This window comes from Suricata suricatta, chromosome 3 (assembly GCF_006229205.1).
Source record: "Suricata suricatta isolate VVHF042 chromosome 3, meerkat_22Aug2017_6uvM2_HiC, whole genome shotgun sequence".
NCBI lineage: Eukaryota > Metazoa > Chordata > Mammalia > Carnivora > Herpestidae > Suricata > Suricata suricatta.
The window spans coordinates 110,280,820-110,303,100 of record NC_043702.1 but is presented as its reverse complement, the minus strand read 5'-3'; the positions used below and the strand labels follow the sequence as shown (position 1 = coordinate 110,303,100).

The following is a 22,281-nucleotide window of genomic DNA, read 5'->3' as shown; positions in this document are numbered from 1 at the left end:
AAACCCCACATCGGGCTCTGTGCTGACAGCTCAGAGCCTGGAGCCTTCTATGTCTCCCTCTCTCTCTGCCCCTCCCCTGCCTACACTCGGTCTCTCTCTCAAAAATAAATAAGGTTAAAGTTTAAAAAAAAGAAGAAACAAAATGAACAAGGGAAAAAAAGACAAACCAATAAACAGACTCTTTTTTTAAATTTTTAAATTTTCTTAAATTTATTTTTAAGAGAGAGAGAAAGATAGCATGAGCAGGGGAGGGTTAGAGAGAGAGGGAGACACAGAATCCGAAGACAGGCTCCAGGCTCTGAGCTGTCAGCACAGAGCCCAACACGGGACCGTGAGATCATGACCTGAGCCGAAGTCAGACGCTTAACCAACTGAGCCCTCCAGGTGCCCCTAAACAGACTCTTGACTACGGAGAACACACTGCTGATCACCAGAGGGAAGGTGGGTAGGGGAATGGGTGAAACCCGTGGTGGAGGTTAATGACTGTGCTGTTGAATCAATGTATTATATTCCCCAAACAACTATAACACTATATGTTAACTATACTCAAATTAGAATTAAAATAGGGGTGAGATTATTCCATTTGAGATAACATGCATGGACCTAGAGGGTGTGATACCAGGTGAACTAAGTCAGGCTGAGAAAGACAAATACAATGATTTCACTTATTAATGGAATCTAAAAACACACCCACCCACAAATAAACAAAAAGCAGAATTGAACCTATAAATACAGAGAACAAATGGATGGTTGCCAGAAAGGAAGCTGGTGGGAGGCTGGGCAAAATGGGTGAAGGGGAGTAGGAGACACAGGCTTCCGGTTACGGAATGAGCAAGTCACAGCATAAGGATACAGTGCATGACAGTGTCTCATAGCGATATAATGGGACAGGTGGTGGCTACACTGTGGTGAAAACAGCATCATGTATAAACCTGTCAAGTCATTACGTTGCGCACCTAAAACTAATGTAGCATTGTGTGTTGACTGTACTCAAATTAAAAAGAAAAAGATCACAGGTGCATTATTCTTGTCAATCCCAATTGCTCTCTCCTTCCTGAAACTTCTTATTCTCTTGACATCCTTGACTCAAGACTCCTAATTTTGCGTTGCTGATAGGTCTTCATTTCCTGTTTCCCACCTGGTGCCGTCTCCCTCTACCAACCTGTTAAATATTAACATGCTGAGGGTTTCGCCCATTTGCTTTTGCTTTTTCCAACTCCTTCTGGGCATCACCTGTGTTTTAATAATTGCTCCAGTGTCAATGTCCTAACGATCTTGTCAGTCCCTCCTGTCAGCTTTGAATTAGAAACGGTACAGGTATCTCTGGGGCGTGTGGGGGCGCTAAGCTGGTTAAGCATCTGACTTCAGCTCAGGTCTTGGTCTCCTGGTTTATGAGTTCATGCCCTGCGTCCGGCTCTGTGCTGACAGCGCAGAGCCTGGAGCTGCTTCAGATTCTGTGTCTCCCTCTCTCTCTGCCCCTCCCCTACTCATGCTCTGCATCTCTTTCTCTCTCTCTCTCTCTCTCTCTCTCTCTCTCTCTCAAAAATAAATAAACATTAAAAATATTCTAAAAAAGAAATGTTACAGGTATCTCAATATGCATCATTTCTCACCTCTCTCAAGCACGTTCCTTCACACCATTCTGTAGCTCACTGGGCAGCACCCCTCAGTCCATCCTTCAAGTTAGAAGCTTGGCGCTTCTAACTTGACTCCTTCCTTCCTCTCAGGACCCTCCCCTCCCAACTACATAACATTAACACTAATTACTGAAGTCCACATTCCACTACGTTTGCCACCTAGATTGTTTGAAACTTCTTCTCTGTCCACTATCATGGCCTCTTCTCCTTCAATGAACCAGTGGACTATTGCCTGAATCTTCTGCCTCCAATCTTGTCCCATTTAAAACTGTCATCAAAGGGTGCCTGCGTGACTCAGTTGGGTAAGTGTCTGACTCTTGACTTTGGCTCAGGTCATGATCTCAGGGTTTGTAGGATTGAGCCCTGTGTTGGGCTCTGTGCTGGCAGTACAGAGCCTGCTTGGGATTCTCTCTCTCTCTCTCTCTCTCTCTCTCTCTCTTGCTCTCTCTCTCTCTCTCTCCCCCTGCCCCCAAATAAATAAATAAACTTAAAAAAGAAACCCCAAACTATCAAAGCAGCATCAAAGGTGCTATCCACAAATTTGACCATGTCATTTCTCATTTAAAGCTCTTCAATGTTTTCTATTTCTTATACAATATTCAAAAGCCTTAATGCCATGAGCCTGACCTAGCGCCTGCCTATTTATCCATCTCCATCTTCTCTCACTCCCGATCTTCATTCGGCCACACTGAGACACTCGGAATTATTCCTCACAAACCATGCAATTTCTTACTTTTGAGACATTTTTCATTTTATCCCCTTCACGTTGTCTGCTCAACTCCCACTAGAAACTTCTAGAGACCCTTTCTGGGCCAAACTACATCTTAGTAAGTGTTTCAGAACTCCTCTGACATAACACTCCCAGCGCTATGCTGCGCTGCCATCCTCCAGTAGGCATAGGTGCCACACCCTGCAGACATGTCAATCCTGATGCTAAGAACAAAGCGTGACACTTAGTAGGTGTTCAATAAACAGTGCTTCATAAATGGAAGCGTTTTAGATATGAGGACTTTAGGATACAAAACCGATGCACATGGGAAAGAGAAGCAAAAACAATATAAAAATAGGGAGGGAGACACAACATAAGAGACTTCTAAACACAGAGAACAAGCAGAGGGTTGCTGGAGGGGTTGTGGGAGGGGGAGGGGCTAAGTGAGTAACCGGTATTAAAGAATCTACTCCTGAAACCACTGTTGCACCATATAACTAACTAACTTGGATGTAAATTAAACAATAAATAAATTAAAAATATATATAAAGGGAAGTTTTAAAGAAAGATAATTTCCATGCACAGCACAAGCTTTTATTCCCCTAAGTGACTTTTGCAAACTTTCTGTCTATAGAGTAATCTCAAAATATGTTGCAAAAAAAAAGAGCTACAAATGCTAATGATGATACATACAAAATGTAAGGACTCATCAGAGATAATTTACATTTTTATTATAACCAAAAAGGCACTCTCATTATACTTCAATAATTTATTACAGAAGGCTTTCTTGTTTTTTCCAAAGCAAGCATTGTTCACAACCCATGTCATATCTTGCCAATTGCACCAGCTCTGCTTCACTGCACATTAGTCATTGTTCTGTTCCTATTAGCCCCAAAGAAGGAACATAGAACCGAACCTAGTGTTTCTGACTGTGTGGAGTTGGAAGGGAGGGACTAGAATGACTGAGGAGGTGCATTCTGTTCCCGCTTCGGCCCACGTCATGTGGTGATGTTACCCTGATACAGCCTCTGTACATTTTTATTTCAAATCCTTTAGCAAACTATGAAACCTACTCATCATTTAAACTAACAGTGAATGGAATTGGAATTGCAGAACTAAACTAACATTTAAATTTGAGGAAAAATGATACAATGTCTCTCCATAGTAGGACAGAATAACAGTTTCCAAATTCTTTAAAACACACTATATTATTCTCTCTTAAAATATGTTTGTTTCACTAATGATAGCAGTAAAAACTTAAGGCTTTCTTCAACTGCTCCCCCTATAATTTGCAGTTTCTTGCATTCTTTAGCATTTGACCACTTATTCTTGTAAAAACTGGAAGTATATGTGGCTTGAGCTAATATTAGAGTAAGCAAATAAGATTGATAAAGTCTCAAGAAAATCAGTCGATCTGAATCTTTATGGTAACAACAGGGCGGCTTCCTTAGTTCTCTGTTCTCCAGCCTGAAACACAGCATGCACTATACCCTTGGGTGTGATCACATGCCCCTTCCATACTGAGTACCCGTAAGTGCCTCACAAAAATACTTCCTTAAAGATTTTAAATTATCTATTTTCTTAAAGCAACCAGTCATTTTGTGAATCCTGATGGAAGCCTATGAAAGCATCTATGGAGTTTTATTTTTAAAAAATCAAAGCTGATGCAATTAAGCCAGATTAGAGGAAGTACAGACAGAACTCCTTAAATTACATCGGGGGTGCAATCAGCAAAATCCAGAAAATGGGAAACTATGGCACCAACTCTCCAATACCTTCAGAAGATAAATTGTAAGAAAAAAGAGAAATAGAAAGAGATTCCTAGATTAAAAGAGATTTAAGACACTTATAAACTAAATGCAACAAATGGACCTTGCTTGGATCTCATAAACTGTAAAAAAAAAAAAAAAAAAGAGGCAATCTAGGAAATTTGTGCACTGTGTAAATAGGTGATGATATTAAGGGCTTCTTAAGAATTATTTTAGAAGATTTCTTGAAAAATAATCATGTCCTACCATTTTTTTGAGTCATTATCATGTAGAGATACATACTGAAATATTTAGGGATGAAATGGCCTAATGGCTGCAAGTTGCCTCAAAATAATTCTCTTGTGGTGGTTGTGGGAAGTGACAGGAATGACAAGGAATGTTTGGCCATGCACACATAATTTCTGAAGCCGCATGTTAGTACACAGAAGTTCAAGATATTGTTTTCTCTACTTTTGTATGTTTATACTTTTCCATAATGAAGAGGAAAATAGAAAGAAACTCACATTAGCATGTTGAGAAAAGTTTTTCTCTATCAACTCAACATCTGGAAAAGGAATGGCCATGCTGCTGTTTCGGGGAGCTGTCCTCAGATGCACAGTGTGAATCCCATTTTGCAGGACAGGCGCGACATCAGGCAGCTCCCATATTACCAAGAGGCCCATGTCATCTTCCTTCCCCTTCAGGAGAAATACAGCGAGTGTGTGAAAAATTCAGTTCACTGTTTTATTCTGAGCTGTTTTAAAGGTATAGAGAAAAATAGAACATACAATAATGTACCCTCCCATCTGGCCTTCTCAAATCTTAAATCCTGTCTCCATCTCTTTAATGTAGTTCCTAGTCCTTTTTCCTTCTCCAGAGATAATTAGTAACCTGAATACAGGGTTAGTTACAGAAGCTTTAATATTTCTACATAAACTTATACGTGCATTCTACATACACATATACTGCATACTATTGTACATATATACGTGTACATATATAATGATATTGCTTTCAGCCTATTTATAAATGTTATCAAACTGTATGAATTCTTTAACTTTATTGCTTCACTTAACATCATATTTTTGAGATCTATACAAATGACTACATATCTTATAAAAGGTTTCTTATATTTCTTCATTCTCCCAATCCTTAATCAGCACCTGCTTGGGGCAGAGCAGGAACACAAATATGAATAAGAGAAGTTTTCGATCTTCATCGATCTCAGTCTATGGATTTTTGAAACATGCAGAACCAGAATAATCAAAATGAACAATGCTGTAATAAAAACCAAAACCAATTTTGACATGGCAATAGCACCAGGCTGTTTTTTTTTTTTTTTGGAATAGATATAAAAAGCTTGTTTATAATAGATGCTGTGCATTAGGAAGAGCATTCTGGCGGTCAGCGGCACTAACTGAAAGAAGGGAAATCAGTACGTTGTCACGTGGTGGAGTGAATAGCGAAGACGCTCCTTTTCACGGAGCTCTCCAGAGTGCTCCGACAACACGGGAAGAGGATACTGCATCAGGGATGTTTTTCACTCCTTTTCTTCCAGCAGCAGGGCCATCAGTCACCTTAATCAACGCTGAAATTTCATGATTGCTCCCCTAATTTAAAGATTTTTTTTCTGACTCTAGCTTTCAGAAGGGGAATAATAAATTCAATGAGTCCTCAAGTTCCAGGCAGAGAGATCCACTCAGTAGCCAGGATAAATGATCTAGCCTTCATTTTAAATACGAAGAAGGCATTAGCATTCTTAGGCGGTAATAGACTCGCAGAAAAAATAAATTAGCCTACCTCCATCCTTCTGAAATGGCCCTGAGCAGATTGCATCGTTAACCTTAAAGTAAACAAAGCAATTTCGGTGACAAAGCATTTCCGCGCATCCCTGAATGCATGATGAGTTCTAAGGACACAGAGGACTTACTGTTCCCTTACACTGAGCCTGCTGGGGCACACTTCTGCCAGGGGGTCATCCCCAGATGAGAGCATACACAAGGTCGGAGGTGGGTCAGTGTCACCTTTCTGACATCTGCTCCAGAGGCTCTGACTAACCCTTTAGCAAATGCTGCTGGGTGAGATGCTGCGGCTGGTCAGCTGTTCTTTTTCATTCTTTGCTGGGACCTGGGAAGGATGTTCTTAATTGGGAGCCTCCTAGGAAGACCAGTGGAGAAATGCTACCTCCAGCTGACTGGCAAGAGAGGCATGAAATGGCAATCATCCACGGACTCCATTGACTTCCCCAACAAGAGCACGCAGGGTACAAATATCAAAGTGGGATTGCAAACCTGAATTAGTTTGATCTTCCCGTTGCGCTCCAAGGCAAGGATCAAGTACTGGTGATTTTCCTGAGCTTTCAGGAAAATCAGGCGCCTTATCCAGTGCTCTTCCTCCTTCCAGTCTTTCCCTTCGGGCAACATTTTCATCTCCTGCCCACTGCCAAAGTCCCAGATTTTAATTGTTCCTGAGCACACAGGAAAAAGACCATGTAGATAAAAATAATTTATAGAAAGCTTGGCTTTTATCTCAGACACAATTGATCTAGGAGTGGCTGGGTGGCTCAGAGGGTCAAGCATCCTTCTCTTGATTTTGGCTCAGGTCATGATGCCATGGTTCCTGGCATTGAGCCCTGTGTAGGGCTCTGTGCCTACAGTGCAGAATCTGCTTGGGATTCTCTCTCTCCCACTCTCTCTGCCCCTCCCCCACTCACACATGCTTTCTCTCTCTCTCTCAAAATAAAATATACTTTAAAAATTGATCTAATTAAAGCTTTCTGCCAACCATTTATCCTATGTTTATTTCCTACTATGATGTTTGAGTTTCCTTAGCCTTACTGTGCACAAAGTGAATCTCTGTATGCCTTGATTTGTCACAGGCTAATAAAAATTAGCAGGACTAGGCAATGTCTTGAAATTTGTGACAGGTTTCATTGAAACACTGAGACTCTCCTAGCTGGGCTTTCTGTAAGAAGTGGATCTTTCTGCCCTCATTGTCCCAACGTCCTTTGGTTTGCTGAACACCCTCCAATATCTTCCTATTTATCTAATATTGTGCTATAGTAGTCAGTTATCGTAAAAGATCAATTCAATAATGTCACATTTCCTAAGGTGCTGATGTGTTTGAAGACTTTAGCTCTTACTGGATAATAAAAAGTTTCAGAGAATTCCAGCAGGTAGGAATCAAGCTTTGAGTTGTTTTATTGGTTACATGGGAAGGAAATGCAAAAGGGGTGCTGAGTTTCTCTTATATCTGAGATCATATAACTTGGGTCATTTGGCTTAAGGGAGCTTGATGAAGGGGCCGGGAGGCTTATGATCAGCATGGATGTTGAATGCTTGTTGCTAGGTCCTCACTCCAAGGAGGAATCGTCTCATGTGGGCTTATCTAGGGGTCAGCTCAGGGTCAGAATCTGGTGGATGGCCCCTCCTGGCTCATTCCTTCCGTTGTGTAACCCTAATCCTGCCCTGGCTCCTGCTTCTTATTCCCCAGCTCTAATCCTGCTGGATATCTGGAATGTTCTTACTGTGTTGTTTTTCTCCTCTGATGCCAGGCTATCTCTATCAGCAACACTCACAACTACCGTTTCTTCACTCACCAACATCATTAAACAGTGACTAAATTCTCCCTACATTCAGCACTGTGGGAGGAGCTGGAAACAAAAACTAAACAGGCATCGTTCCTGCCCTCAAAGACTTTATGGTCTTGGAGGAACACAGTCATACAAACAAGTAAAAGAAGGAATGCTCCCATTCAGTGGTGGATACGTGGATCACAGTCTCGTGGCCCAGATTTCTTTGGGACTTTGGGACTTCTGCAGTCGGATTTAATGGGGACACAGAGAGCCAGGACAGGTACTGCTCAGCTTAGGGGCTGGGTCGTAGGGAATGAGGGGGGCCTGCTGGCTGGAGCAGAGCTGCTCTGAGAGCCAGAGAATCCTGCTCCTCAGGGTGTCCTAGGATGTCTCCGCCCCTTTGTCAGTTTCTCTGTGGAGGACAAACCATCCATGTTTGAAGAAAGTCTCCGCTTTAGCACTAACAATGAAATATGACGTGCTTGCCTGAAAGTAATACTATCTTAGTCATCCGTATAAATTGCTAATGCTCATGCCTGAAAATAGTTGTGTACATTGCCCAGAATTTCTGTTTTAACTCATTTTCATATGTAGTAGGTGTGCTTATACAGCACAGACTGGTTTCTTAAGAACCGGCCACAGGCAGAGCAGTTGCTCCAATTCCTACCCCTGCACTTAGCATTCGTGATTTTCCTTCATGTGTATTGTTGTCTGTCACACTTTAAAAAATCACACTTTCACATAGCAGGTACACGGATCTCTACCAACATGCTTATGAGCAAGAATTTCTTTAGTAAATATTTCTCTAGAATAAATAAGCCATGAGTGATGCATGCAAGTTGACCATATGGTCTAGATAAAGTAGTTCTGTTGTGAGAGGTCAGACCAAGGTTACATGACAGGTCAGGTGGATGGAGTGCTTAGTTCCAGAAGGTTCTACATAGTGCTCAATAAATAGCATGAGGAGCAGCGAGTGACCTAATACCACCGGAGACTGACATCTCCTCCCAAGTGTGACCTGGTGTATGCTCCTAAGGAGCTTAGATGTACAATCAAGTCCGATAGAGGATTCTAGGCATTTTATAACAAAGTTGGCTGGATTTTTGTCTGGCCCTCAAGTCTACTGTCAGTAAAAATATTATCAGCAAGTACTAAATCTAATGTTCATCTCTTAGCTGAAGGTACCCAAAACTAAAAGGGCAAAAGGAGTCAATGCAACACAAATAAGTCCCACCAAAGAGAGAATGAGGTATGTGTGAAAGACTTTTGCAAACTTTAAAGCAATAATATAAACGTGATGTGAGGTGTTGGTAACAGGACTCTGGTGCCCACCAGAGAGGGGTCTGTGGCTGCTCCCTGGGCGCCCTCTCGGGCATGCTGATCCATGCTCTTTCTAACCCACACAACTAATAAGTTCCTAGCACAAATTCTCAGGACACTAAACCAAGGAGGCCATATTCTGTATATGAGTCTGACCATTATGTGCTCCTGTGGCAAAAAGAAATCCACTTTCATCAATAGCTGCAGAGGTCAGTTCAATACTGAAGCCATGAGGGTCTAAAATCTGGTATGTTTGGAGGCCAGTCTCGAGCTCCCATACCTGTAGGAAAGAACAACAACCAACAAAATTAGCCATATGCCTTTCAGTTATTAAAAATGTTTACAATATTCAAAAAGCCTCAAAATTGGTACTATGTACTTCTAAAATCTTTCCCAACATTCTGCTATGAATGTTGGTTGGAGCAAACAAAGCTCTAAAAGATGCACTGCTACTGAGTAGTCACTCTGCTACCTTGGACTGTGGCTGCTGCAGGCGTAGGGATCAGAGTAAACATTATAAATTTCTTTCCCTTCTTAACATATCCTCTTCACATAGCTCAGATTTAAATCTATCTATCTATCTCTCTCTATATATATATCATCTATCTTTGGTTGTCTTTCCTTGAAATATTTCCTCTAAAATTTCTATTCTGATAGTAAAAACTAGCTTTATACATTTAATTCAGTGCGTGGCTTAATAAGCAGTCTAGGGGTGCTTGGTGGCTCATTTGGTTGAGCATCAGACTCTTGATTTCAGCTCAGGTTGTGATCTCACAGTCGTGGGATTGAGCCCCGAATGGGGTTTTGCACTGAGCATGGACAGAGCCTGCTTAAGATTCTCCCCTTCCCTCTACCCCTTCCCTGGTCATGTGCACTCTCTCTTGAAAGAAAATAGGAAGCTGTCTGAGCTGGCTTAGAACCCTTGTTTTTCACATGTGCGTGAATGCTTAAAAACAGCTTTACTCTCAAGTCTCATTAAATGCACTACTACATTTACTTAATTATCCAAAGACTTACCTGTAAAAAGAGAAAATTCTATTAGCTCTGACTTTTTCTATCTGAAGAGCCAGTTTGTACTCACCTTAATTATGGATTCAGAACAGATAGTCAGGACTTGGTGAAAGTATCTATTGTAAAGCATGACGTTGATCTCCCGTTCATGAGTGTGAGGAACCTGTTTTGTATCTTGTACCATCCTCATCAGAGGATACATGTCCATAACACTAGATCCTAGAACAGAGAGAAGTATCTCAGAAATACCCAGTATTCGAAGTTTTGAATCACAAAGGACTTTACCCAATCAGTTGTGTTTGGAAAGAATCAATCAGTGGGATTAGTAATACCAGTTCCTAGGATATAATGAGGTAAAGACACATTCTTTTTCTCTAAAACATTTTGGACAAATAAAGCCAATGTTATTCAGCAAGAGAAAAGCATTCACTGACGGCTTCATTAATTTTTAAGTGTGGGCAATTTGGATTTGTTGATATCCTATTTTCAGTGATCCCCATTTTTCTATATTTTTATCATCTAGTGTCTGCCTTTTTTAGAGAGCCTGCCACATGCCTCTCCATCTGGTGTGTAGTAATCTTGGTGATGGTCAGCTTTCTGCTGAGGGTAAACTTCCATTTAGTGATTGGAATTTATCATTAGCCTTTTCCAACCAGCAAATGATAAAACACTCTGTAAACACATTCTTATTAAATGTAAGGAAAGAACAGTTGCAAGCCAGTGCTTGCAACATCAATATTAAATGGGATTAATTTCCAAGTGACCACGGGGAAGTAGATGGACAGCAGATATTCCTTATTTGCATTTTCCTAAAAGGGCTGGTTTGGTTTTAGAGGAATACTATAAATGGCAAATATGATTTAACTCTCAAAATCAACTACATATTCTATTTCAGTGTAATGTCTAAAAATACAAATAAGAATCTTAAAGCATTTCAAAGATCAAGCAAAATGAAACTTCTCTGTTTTATTGATGTGGAGATTAAACTACCGAAGGCCAACCTTTTGTATTGAGTTTCTCATGACTTTCCAATCGTGCCTGTATGAAAAGGTTCGGCAGGAGTCACTAAGCACTTTCATGAGGTGCTTAAATGTTAAGATAAAATCTGTTCATGAGTAAATAAGGACTTAGAAGGCTTTTCTGGTAATGTTTCTCAGTTCAGGTATTTCAATATAGACACGTGAGAGGAATATGGTAACCAAATAACCAGCACTCGGAGCTTTTTGGTAGATCATTTAACATTATATTATGACTAACTTTATTCAGAACTGACATCAACAGAGCTACATACACTTATGAACGAGTGGTTGTGGCTATGCAAACAATGCAGTTACAGAGAAAGAATGTGGTTTCAGGAACCAGAAACTCTGGGATTGAATCCCAGCTCTACCTTTTAACCTTGTGTTTTAAAACTAGTCAGCTGAACTGTTGAATATTTGGTTTGTCATTTATAAAGTAGGAGAAGTAATAATTCCTACCTCATGGAGGTGAGTGTGCAGGTCAGATGAAAGAAAGCACATGAAAGCACTTTGCAAAAGAACTCTACAAAACATAGTTGTAGCAACAGAGGAATAATAAAAACAACAATGACCATAATAACAGTTCTACAACACATTTCCAGAACGCTGCTGTCTTTGGGGTTTAGATTACTATGGCAGCTTCATTTGAATCAAAGCATAAAATAGAATCTCAGAGATAAGCTTCATGTAATTCTGATATCAAGTTGATGGTTGCACTCTGTGTAAGCAATACGCAGAGCTCTGTATTTTTGTAGGCCAGGTACTGTCAGGATTACATAAAACTGGGAAGAAATCTTGATTTTCTCTACCTCCTCCTCTTCCTTGTTTTGTCTTGAGACTTGAGACCTGAGCTTCTCTGATGATAAATGAGTTGGAAATGCTGAGCCCACTAATCAAACATGCAAGTTGGGACACCAGGAGAATATGCTTACAGTCATTAAAATGTTATTTTTGGAGGAGGTAGTATAGGGGAGGAGTGCTTCTATATAGAATTAAGTTCTGTTTTACAAGGTGGAAAAATGTCTATCAAGTATGAAGCGCTAGTTTGGAAAAAAAAAAGACCTCAAAAGTTAAAGAATAATTATATTCTCCACCAACAGAGATAGCGACAACCATTTCCCTGCTCTAATTAATTCCACTGGAACTCTGAACAGGTGGCCAGAAGGAAAATGCTTAGGAAATGAATTCTGAGTTGATGTTGCAGAAGGAAGAAGTACTGTTAATATTGTGTGTTTTTCTTCTAAACCCAGAAGGCATGCATGAGAATAGCATTTAACCACAATGCCTTAACAGAATCTTTTGTGACTTTAGAAAGCGTTTTTGTTTGTTTGTTTTTGTTTTTGTTTTAAGAGACAACAAGAGAAGGAAAGGAATCTGCTAGCATCAGCACTGGGGGATCTGCCTGCAGGATCTGTCATTTGGGACTGTATCCTTTCTCTCCACTTCATTGTCTAGAAGCAAAGGCATGTGGGAGGGTCAGCACCTTCTCACTAACTGTCTCAGCACCAGAATGCACAGGGGCCAAATTGCCTCACTCAACAAAGGGAGCATTGATTTGGCATGCTGGTGCAGCCACTCTAAGATGGACCACATTCCGGCTCCTGGGAGTCAAAACAGAGCTGGCTTGCCCTCTATGTAGCAACACATCACATCCCACTTCTCGCTTAACCCGAGCCTTCATCCTAGACTCAAGAACTTAGAGTCTGGTCTATTCGAGGAAGTGCAGTCACGCATTTCATCTACCCAGCCATGGATAGGCAAGACAGGGTGGCACTGAATTAAATATCTACTCTGATGGAGGCGCCTGGGTGGCTCAGTTAGTTGAATGCCCAACTCTTGATTTCAGCTCAGGTCATGATCTCACAGTTGTAGGATCAAGCTCCAAGTTGGGCTGTGCACTGAGCACGGAGCCTGATAACAATTCTCTGTCTCTTCTCTGTCTCTCTCACTCCCTCTACCCCTCTTCCCCACTCACACTCTCTCTCTAAAAAAAAAAAAAAATCTATTGTGATGAATCACAGTTTGCACATTCCCCTTCTACTTTTGTTTTTCTTCTAGTTAGTTTTCTTCAAGTGCTAGTTTAAAAAAAGGCTAAAAGTCAAGATAAGAGTTTTGTCTAACATTAATTGGGTACACTTACCTGTAATAAGCATGCGATGGTTGGAGTCATATACCATAGAATAAATCTGCACGTCTCCTGGTCCTCCCTGGATGTCATGGAAGACTTGTAATAGTGAAAGAGTCTGTATATCCCACACCCTGAAAACCTGGTGGGAGAAAGAGCATAGTTCACCACTTGTACACCCTACATTCTCCACTCTCAAAGCTATTTAGGTGAAGCATTTTCAAAGTCTGCAATATGCTCTTCAAATCTTGCAGTAAGTATGATTTATGTCATGGTTCTTGGTTCAATCTTTGTTAATATCAAAGAAAAATAGCAGCAGCGATTAAAAGTTTGCTTAAAGGAACTAGATTTCTCTATCATTACAGAGAAACAGTGTTTATTATTCTTTAAGAATCTGGAGGACTGATCGTGGCTTACAGTTCAAATGAAGCCACCTCTCTCTCTACATTATAGGTTGGAGAAGAGAAGACTTATATTTTAGGTGAACGTTTCACATTGCTCTTGCATGACATAAGAAAATAGACCATCCTACTAAATGAGGTATCTAAGAACTTCCCCCTTCTCCTGCCCAGGGATGTAAGGATTATAGAAAGCAGTTTTTAAGGATGGTGTATATATATATATAGTGTGGGGAATAGGTTATTCAAGCTTTCCTTTGAGAAAGGAAAGAGAACACATAATTACTCAAACAGAGCTTGGATTGATATAAAAGAATAGAAAGAACAATAAACTACAAATTCAGTGAAAGTAGGTTAAGTTTTCCCTTTGTCATTTGAGATAACTGGCCCGTCTAAGTCTTACTCAGTTTTCTGTTTTTGTAAGCAAGCTACAGTGTGATTGAATTTCAGAAATAAGTGTGATTTGATCAAGGTTACATTTTTCTAGCATGCATCCTTGAATAATATTTTCACTTTATAATAATTACTATTCACCTTTTCATTTGGAATACTTGAGTAAATGAGTAATCATCACAGCACTACATATAAACATATAAAAAGTAGTTTCGTTAACAGGGAGATACAGCCTTCACATTTGAAACACTTGCAATTGAGTTAAAGGAGTTCAAAACTTAACTATTACAATGGCAATTTGATTCTTATATGTAAGAGCATAAAGTTGTCTATGTCATGTGATTCAGGGAACACTGGTAAAGAGTTTTGCCTCAAATGGATACCCTGTGTAGGCCAGTGTTTCTCAGAGCTTGCACAGTTGGAAGTTACTTCCTTTGTTCTAGTAAGAACGCAAATTTAGAGGGGTAGCTAGAACAGTGAACCTTGTCACTCTTTTGTATCATAAGGTAAGCAAGTACGATGGACTATTTATGAATTTAGGTTTAGAGCCCAGAATAAGAGACAAGGAGGAGAAAATCCTAAAAGTGGAACCGGGGAAGAGTGCCAAAGAAACGTATCTTTATTCAAATTGTTTCTGATTGTATTGTTTTTGCTGAGAAGCATTCCTGGTTGGCAGGCTTTTTACCATGTGTGTATCTGCTCTGCACTGTGGTTGCTAAAAAAGAACAAGGGGACAAGGCAGAAGAGGACTTGGTTTCAGCTCTAGCCCATCACCTAAATCCCTTGAACCTCAGTTTTCTTGATTCTACAACAGACATATGACACATAGCACTCTGCACCTCACTGAATTATTGTGAATATGCTCTCAAATCTGTAATGTTTTCCATAGACTCATTCTGTTTTTGTTTTTTTTTTTTCTTTATTCTTCAGTGTTCTGTTCTTTAGGTGTTTTGTGTGGTCCCAGGGAAGTGGTGACTGCTGGCCTGGCTGGTCACGCCGTACCGTTCTCAGGGCTTTCTGCTGCCCTCTCCCTCCTGGTACCTCTGTTACCCTCACACCAGCCTGCTCCCAATTCCCAAAACCCTCCTGCTCATTCTGGTCCCTGCACATCACATACTCTTCTTATCATCTACAATTTCTTTTCTTCAAGACCCTCTGTTGTGTAGTTAACTGCTACTCTTTCCTCAGATCTGCCATAAAGAGAATTAAAGAGTCACAGTTCAGTAAGTTTATACCCTGATGGGCCATTTCTTCTCCTAACACAGAGAAATAGTAGAAAAAATACTATGAAAAAAAGAGAGAGAGAGAAAGAAAAGGAAATATCATAGCTCCAAAGCAAGAGACATCCCTCTATGGATCCAAACAAGAGAAGGGCAGGAACAGAAGCAGCTCAGTGCTCCAAGGCAGAGCACGTGAGTGAGGCTGAGGAGCAATAGGCTGGGCTTTCCTCTCAACTGGAGGTATATTGTTTAGAAAACTGGGAGACCAGGAGGAGAGAGAGACACTGCCTTTTGACCTGGAACTAAACCAAGACTACTTCTGGCTCAGGAACTAGACCTATTTCTAGACTGGAGCCCAAGGGGCCAGGTAGGGGAAGGCTAGAGACACAGAAGGGTGAGCATACAGGGGCGCCTGGGTGGCTCAGTCAGTTAAGCGTCCAACTTTGGCTCATGGTTTGTGGGTTCGAGCCCCATTCAGGCTCTGTGCTGACAGCTAGCTCAGAGCCTGGAGCCTGCTTCCAATTCTGTGTTTCCTTCTCTCTCTGACCCTCCCCTGCTCACACTGTCTCTCTCTGTCTCTCAAAAATAAAGAAAAAACGTTAAAAATAAGTGAGCATACAGAAATGCGTGCGGGTGCGCACACATATGCAGACTTAAATATATAAAAGAAACAATCATTTTTAGAAAAACTTGAGGATATCCTTATGCGCTTAAGAGTTGAAAAAGATTTCTTCAATAAGCACAAAAAGCATGAGCCATAGAAGATTGATACACTTAACTGAATTAGATTTAAAAATCTTTGTTCAACCAAGGCAATAATCCCAAGGCCACAAAGGATATAAACAAGTCTGATGGCCATTGATCAAGTTGGACAAATATGTGATACACATATGATAGAATACTGTGTCGCCATTAAAATAAATGAAGTAAAGCCACATGTTATAACATGGATAAGTCCCAACATAGAGTGTTGAGTGGAAAAAAGGAAATTTTGGTAGGATTTATTCACTATGTTCATAAAGAACATTGAAACATGCAAAATAAAACTACAGTTTAGGGACACTTGTTTGAGTACTGGTGGTATAAAAACATAGTACCTGTCCAAAAAAACCCAAAAAGTCATCTCCTTTGGACAATTTCCATTGATCACCCTCCCTAGCTCTAGATGCCCAGAATACCTGTGTACGGTAATAGCAGTTAGCAATTGTCCTATGAAGATCTACTCAGTGGCCTTCTCTACGAAACTGGGACTGGCTTGAGGGAGAAAGCAGTGCCATATGATTGTTTCCCCAGAATCTTCCGTGTTCTCTTTAGTTGGGCTGATTACTTATCTGGGTTTTGGTCTGCATGTTTGCTTATTCTCTGTGTCGATCTTGCAGGGATTCATAGTATTTACGGCATTGTAGTCTTGTAGCGGACAGGCAATACACTGTAACTGGATAAACCAATTAATAAATGGGGCAGCATCAGAAAACAGAATTCATTAACTCAGTTCTTAGGTGGCCTTAATACATTAGCTAGTTTGGAGGAAAGGAGGGTGGAGTTATCAGTGAGGCTCTAGAACCTGTCGATTCCAGTTCTCTTCTCTATTCATTTTCCTCAGTGGGGCAGTGTTTCTGTGGCTGGTGTTAGTGCTTCAAAGCCTCAGGGATGGAAGTGGAGCCAGGTCAGGCATGAAGGGGATTAGGAAGGTCAATGTTTCAGAAAGAGACTGGGTTACTGTAGAAAGAAAATAATCTGAGAAGACAGGGGGCTTCCACTAGAGAAGCCCTGGGGTGCAGAATGCAGTGTTTATAAATTATAAATTAAATATTATATATCTGTCTACAGCAGAGATTACAAAAATATTCACCTTCTAGCAGCAGTGAGAATAATGATTTTCAGGGCCCCTGCGTGGCTCCGTTGGTTGAGGGTCTGACTCTCGGTTTCTCACGATTCGTGAGTTCAAGCCCCACAAAGGGCTCTGTGCTGGCAGCATGGAACCACCTGTCCTTGTCTGTCTGATCTCCTGTCTCCCTCTTTCTCTGACCCTCCCCTGCTCTCTCTCTGTCTCAAAAATAAATACTTTTTAAAAAATACCATATCATTAAAAATAATTATTATTTTCAAACAAATTGGGACTGCAGGGGTTCAGTGGAAGGATTGCTTTTTTAACACCGAGAAAAATTCAATTGCAAGGCTGCAAGTCTTTGAGGATAAAGTTATTCATCCCCAAATATGAAAGAGAAGGACAATAGAAAGGCCTCCCCTGCAGTTCTGCGAGGAATGATTTATAAATAACTATAAAGTAAAAAAAAATTGAAAACTCTACATGCATCTGAGACAGGAGTGAGGGTTGTTTTGACCCAACCAGGTTTCTGGTCTTTTCTTGCAGTCTCAATGCCAATCACTATTATCCAAACACATTAATAAACTGCTTTCCCCCCCCTTGATGGGTATTTATTACAGAGTGACTAGAGCAGAATATCTGATGTGTAGGCATTGGTCTTAGATACGTAAAAATAGATTGTAAAAAGGTGCTGCGAGACTAACATGATATGCTCGATTCCTCACACAGCAAATAACTCTGGAACCCCGAGCTCGGTGCTCCAGCGGCAAGTGACGGCACAAGCACTGTCACTACTGCTCCTGGGCAGCGCTCTCTAGGCAGGAGAGCAGATACCACACTAGTACTCCTCAAGCGTTGTGAGGGCTAGTTAGGAAGCAGGCTGAACAGTGCGGGATGCTAAAACCCCTAGGCAGAAGTCTTCAGAGTTGCCGTGTCATTGAATTGAGGGAGGGGCATGGGAAACTCAGTGCTTTCGAGTCGTCAAGGGAAGCTGGGATTTTGCCGGCTTTCCTAATTTTACCCAACAACTACAAGAGGTTAATTAGGTTTTAGACCCCAAATGAATCAAATTAGGGTGACACAATTTCAGGAAGCGCCTGAAGATCTCTGATATTGTGACTGTTTTGAGAGTTAACACAGTATTAGAGACAAAGACTAAATTTGAAAACAGGGGTATGTATAACAGAGCAGTCCAGATGGTAGGCATTTGATGTTGTCTGTGTAGGGAATTTAATGCAAAAAATGTATTTTTTAAGCTCTTCCAAATAACAAGAAGAAAAAAATTGCTATGTGGAATTAAAACTGAATTGTGTTACCTAGTTCTCACGGTTTCCTGTGTGACAACCGGGAAACAGGATGACACGAGGGTGAGGGCAGCCAATGCACCTTTAATGATTAACTCTCTCATGACCAAGTTATTACAGGTGCCTACAGAAAATTTGAAACAGTACAAACCCAAAGTCCCCCTTTCCACCGACTCACTCCTTCTGGGCCTCCCAGTTCAACTTCTTAGGTTAATCACTGTCGGGTGGTACCGTCTCTGAAGGAAGACAAGCTCAGTTGAATCCTTTCACCACTCACTAGCTGTGTGAATCACTTAACATCTCTGAGCCTTAAATTTTACATTCAAAAGGGAGATTACATTAGAGCCTGTCTTACAGGGTTGTCACAACCATTAAATGAGGTCACATCTAGAAAGAGCTTACATCTATATGGGGGCATATTTAACTACTAAAATGTACTTCATTCTTTTTAATGGCTGTATAGTATTCTGCTGCATGAATGCTCTATAGTTTAATTAGTTCCCAACTGATGGAATGATACTTATTTCCTGTATTTTCTTTTAGTAAAGTGACAGTGAACCTCCATGTACACGTAATTGTATGTAGTAGTGTAAATATACCTGTTTGATAAATTCCAGAAATGGAATTTTTGTATCAAAGGGTGTGAGTGTTTTAAGTTTTGTTAGATTGCTAAAGTCGACCTTGCTTTTTGGGAAGATTACAATTTTTTGACTTCCTGATTTCAAGATGCAAAACCAGCTTTCATAATTTACTCCAATTCTCTAGGAGAACTGAACTTGATGTTTTTGTCATTCCTACGTTTTGCCAGCAAAGATTTTTGGCAGTTTTGCCTTATTTACTCAACTATATTTTTAACTCCCTTTGGGCAGAGATTATATCAAAAGATGTTTAGGCACAGGGTCTGATACAGTATTGGACACTTAGCAGGGGTTCGTATATCTTTGGTTAATTCGTACTGACACAGTAGGAAGTCGGGATTCCTAGGAGGACAGCTTTCAGATACAACCAGTTTACCAGCCAAAGAGCAATGTCAGGCTTCTTAAAGAATTACCTTTACTAAGGCACGAAAGCTAATGGCACCCATGTACCCAGAGAGCTACTTTAGGTAGACTGTAGTGAATATGTGTGCATGCACACGCAAATACGTGTGTGTATTTGTGCCAGGGGTCTGGTCAGCATGGGGGTGGGGTGAAGAGGGAATAGTCCCAAAGGGCAAAACTCAGAATATCATAACCCATCTTAAGCAAATGTGTAATGACAGCCAAATGCCCCAGGTTCTACAAATAGAGAGTGACAGCCACAAGCAGAAGGAAAGTTCACATAGGGGCTGGATCCCCACTGTTTTGCAGGGCACACGGGCTCCAATGGCTCAGAACTATCCACAGGGTCTTCTTTCAAAGATGGTTGATGAGGTGTCCTGAGGTTACAGGCAGAAGGAAAGCAAGGCCTGTACATAGAAAAAAGCTTTCTTTTTTGCTTCAGACTCTTTACGTTGAATCTGAATCCCAGAGCATGTGCCCTCACCAACTTTCTCTTAGTTGTTATGTTTTCTTTACAATTGGACATTTTATTAGCTAAGGGTTCCTAACATATATCGATCTTCCCCAGAAAAATTTCTGACAGTCTGCTCTGAGGACCTATTAGAGACAAGCAGATCTTCCTCCTGAGGATGTTGCAAATCACAGTTTACCCAAAATGGAATGTCTCAAGCAGCAAAGCAAGGACAGATGGTGAAAAACATCCGGAAGCAGTAAAATCCGGTTCTTGGTCCTGGATGCTCCCAGTTACCCAAAAAGTAGGGGGGACCCAACCGGAACTTAACTCATATAGGATAACCTTGTCCAAAAAAAAGAAAAAGAAAAAAAAGGCATAAGGAGTTAAAGCTGGAAAAGGGTTCTGATTTTTATGACTTAAAGTTAACATATTTTAAAAGGTCAGCCTTCTTCCTATCCCTGGGTCTATTTCAAGGACCCACATTTCTTATTAAGCAAAGAGAGACGAACTCCATTTTTCTCTTGGTGAGGGCTTCATGGGGGATGTGATATTTCACGGAGATGTAAAGGCTCAGTAGAGCAGCCGGGTATGGGAGGAGAGTGGTGCAGACACAGGGAGGCAAGGATGAAGACTTTGGGGAAGGGCTGGGTGAAGTTTAGACTATCTAAAGACAAATAAGTAGCAACAAAACTAGAAAGGTATCTGGTTCCAGATCACGGAGAACCTTAAAAACTAGAAAAGAGAATTTGAACTTTATTTATAAGGAATAAGGTGCCTTGATGATTTGTAAGAAGGTTATAAGTGGGTAAGAGGATGATTAACACGACAGTGTAATATTCGGGTGGCGGGAGATGGGAGGGCCAGAAGGAGGAGGACCATCGGTGCCTTCTCATGTGACTCCTTCAACTGGGGGCCCTTCAGTGGGTCTGCACAGAGGCCACATCTGTGGGAAGAAGAATGAGGCGCCTGATATGAGCAACACTGCAGAGGCTTGGGAACTGGCCAGTGGGCGGGTTAGAGAGGCTGGAGGTTTAAAAGTGACTTTGAAGTTGGTCATGGTCTGGTGGGAAACAGATGTTATCATTAACAGCAGAGAAAGACCAGAAGTCAAGAGAAGGAGATTTGAAGTGGAAAATCAATTCAGTTTTAAATCAGAAATTTTGGAAGTCCTTCAAGGAACTTTGAAGACAGAGGCATTGAGTACAAGAAGAGAACTGGCCAGACAAGGGTCTTGATGGGGCAGCTTCCACTAAGAGAACGAGAGCAGGGATTCGATTCGGGAAGGAGGGGAAATGCTTGGCCTTCGGCAGGAGGAAAAGAGAGAGAGTAGCTAATATGACAGAAAAACACAGAAATATTTTGAGGTGGAAAAGACAGAAGTTAATGATGCAACCTTGACATCGCCAGCTCAGTAGAAGACGAGTAGCTTTTGGGGAGTGACAGCCACATCAGGGGCTCATGGAGAATAGGTTTTGTTCAACCTCATGTAGACTGGGCAGGTGCTCTGCACGAGGTGAATATAAATGAGCAACATCAGAAGCCTGGGCTTTTTGGGAAGTGTCATTTGTCCCGTGCCACAGACCACACCCGTAATCTACCCGTGTGTGACCACAGAGGAGGTTCAGGACAAACACAGGTAGATCAACACAAGTCCTGTCCCCACTAGGGAGAGTGGGGGAGCTCCCGCCTTTCTGGTAACTGCTGATGCTCCTAGAGGGCTGATTATTATACACCAGGCCCTGTGTGCAGGCTCCTCTGCCTCGCCTCATTTCATCCTCACATCAACCCTATGAGGAAGGTTCTCTGTTAGCCTCCTCAGTGATCTCAGTTCGTCCAAGGTCACACCACCTGTAACTGTCAGAGTCACTCTTCAGTTTAGGTCTGCCCGGTTTTAGAGGCCATTCTCTGAGCCATGCTGGGGGCAAGGCAGTAGCGTCCACATCCCTTGGACAGGATCTTAGACAGAGTCAGGAAGGAGATGGCGTCCAGCCAAAGTGCAGGCCAGGCGGGGAGCCCGCTGGCTCATTCTGACATTATGCACCTGGCACCTGCCTTCAGGATGTTGCCTCTTGCTCTAAGGCACACTCCCAGCCTAGCCATGCTGCGCCTTTTCTCACGTTCCTTCGTATCACTTCCAAAGTGAAAATTTAAAAAAGCAAAAAAAAGCAACTGTTAAACATCGGCTTGCAATCCGTTAGAAGTCATCAGAGCATGTACATATCACTCCCCATAGCAAAAAAGAAGGAAAATAACCTTTGGTGTCTTTGAGAAAGCCGACCATGGTCCGCACTGTTCTTTCCCTCCCTGCATCCATCAGGTCTGTCAGCTCTTTCGGAGCGGGAGGGGTGGTGGCTCAGTGCCTCAACGCTTGAGCTCTGTGACCAGAAATACAATTTAACAGCTACAGAAGGAAACAACATCTAGGTGGAGAGTCTGCAGAGCTAGACGAAAGGATGAAAACCTGCTGTAAGGGCTCCAGAAAAAGCATGTCATGGGCACGT

General features: G+C 41.4%; 1 protein-coding gene across 4 annotated transcripts in view; it reads right to left on the bottom strand.

Moving 5' to 3' along the window:
• The window catches only part of WDR64 (WD repeat domain 64), a 113,177-nt gene that overhangs the window by 32,607 nt on the left and 58,289 nt on the right, over nucleotides 1-22,281 (bottom strand). For all 4 annotated transcript variants that reach the window (XR_003906747.1, XM_029934824.1, XM_029934825.1 and 1 more), the window contains 5 exons: nucleotides 13,159-13,285; nucleotides 10,070-10,218; nucleotides 9,145-9,268; nucleotides 6,386-6,561; nucleotides 4,619-4,792 (listed from right to left, as the gene is read on the bottom strand). Coding sequence is in view for 3 of the 4 variants with exons in the window: in XM_029934824.1 (XP_029790684.1) it covers nucleotides 4,619-4,792; nucleotides 6,386-6,561; nucleotides 9,145-9,268; nucleotides 10,070-10,218; nucleotides 13,159-13,285 (750 nt within the window). In the remaining variant the exon portion in view is untranslated. The remainder of the gene's footprint in view (nucleotides 1-4,618; nucleotides 4,793-6,385; nucleotides 6,562-9,144; nucleotides 9,269-10,069; nucleotides 10,219-13,158; nucleotides 13,286-22,281) is intronic.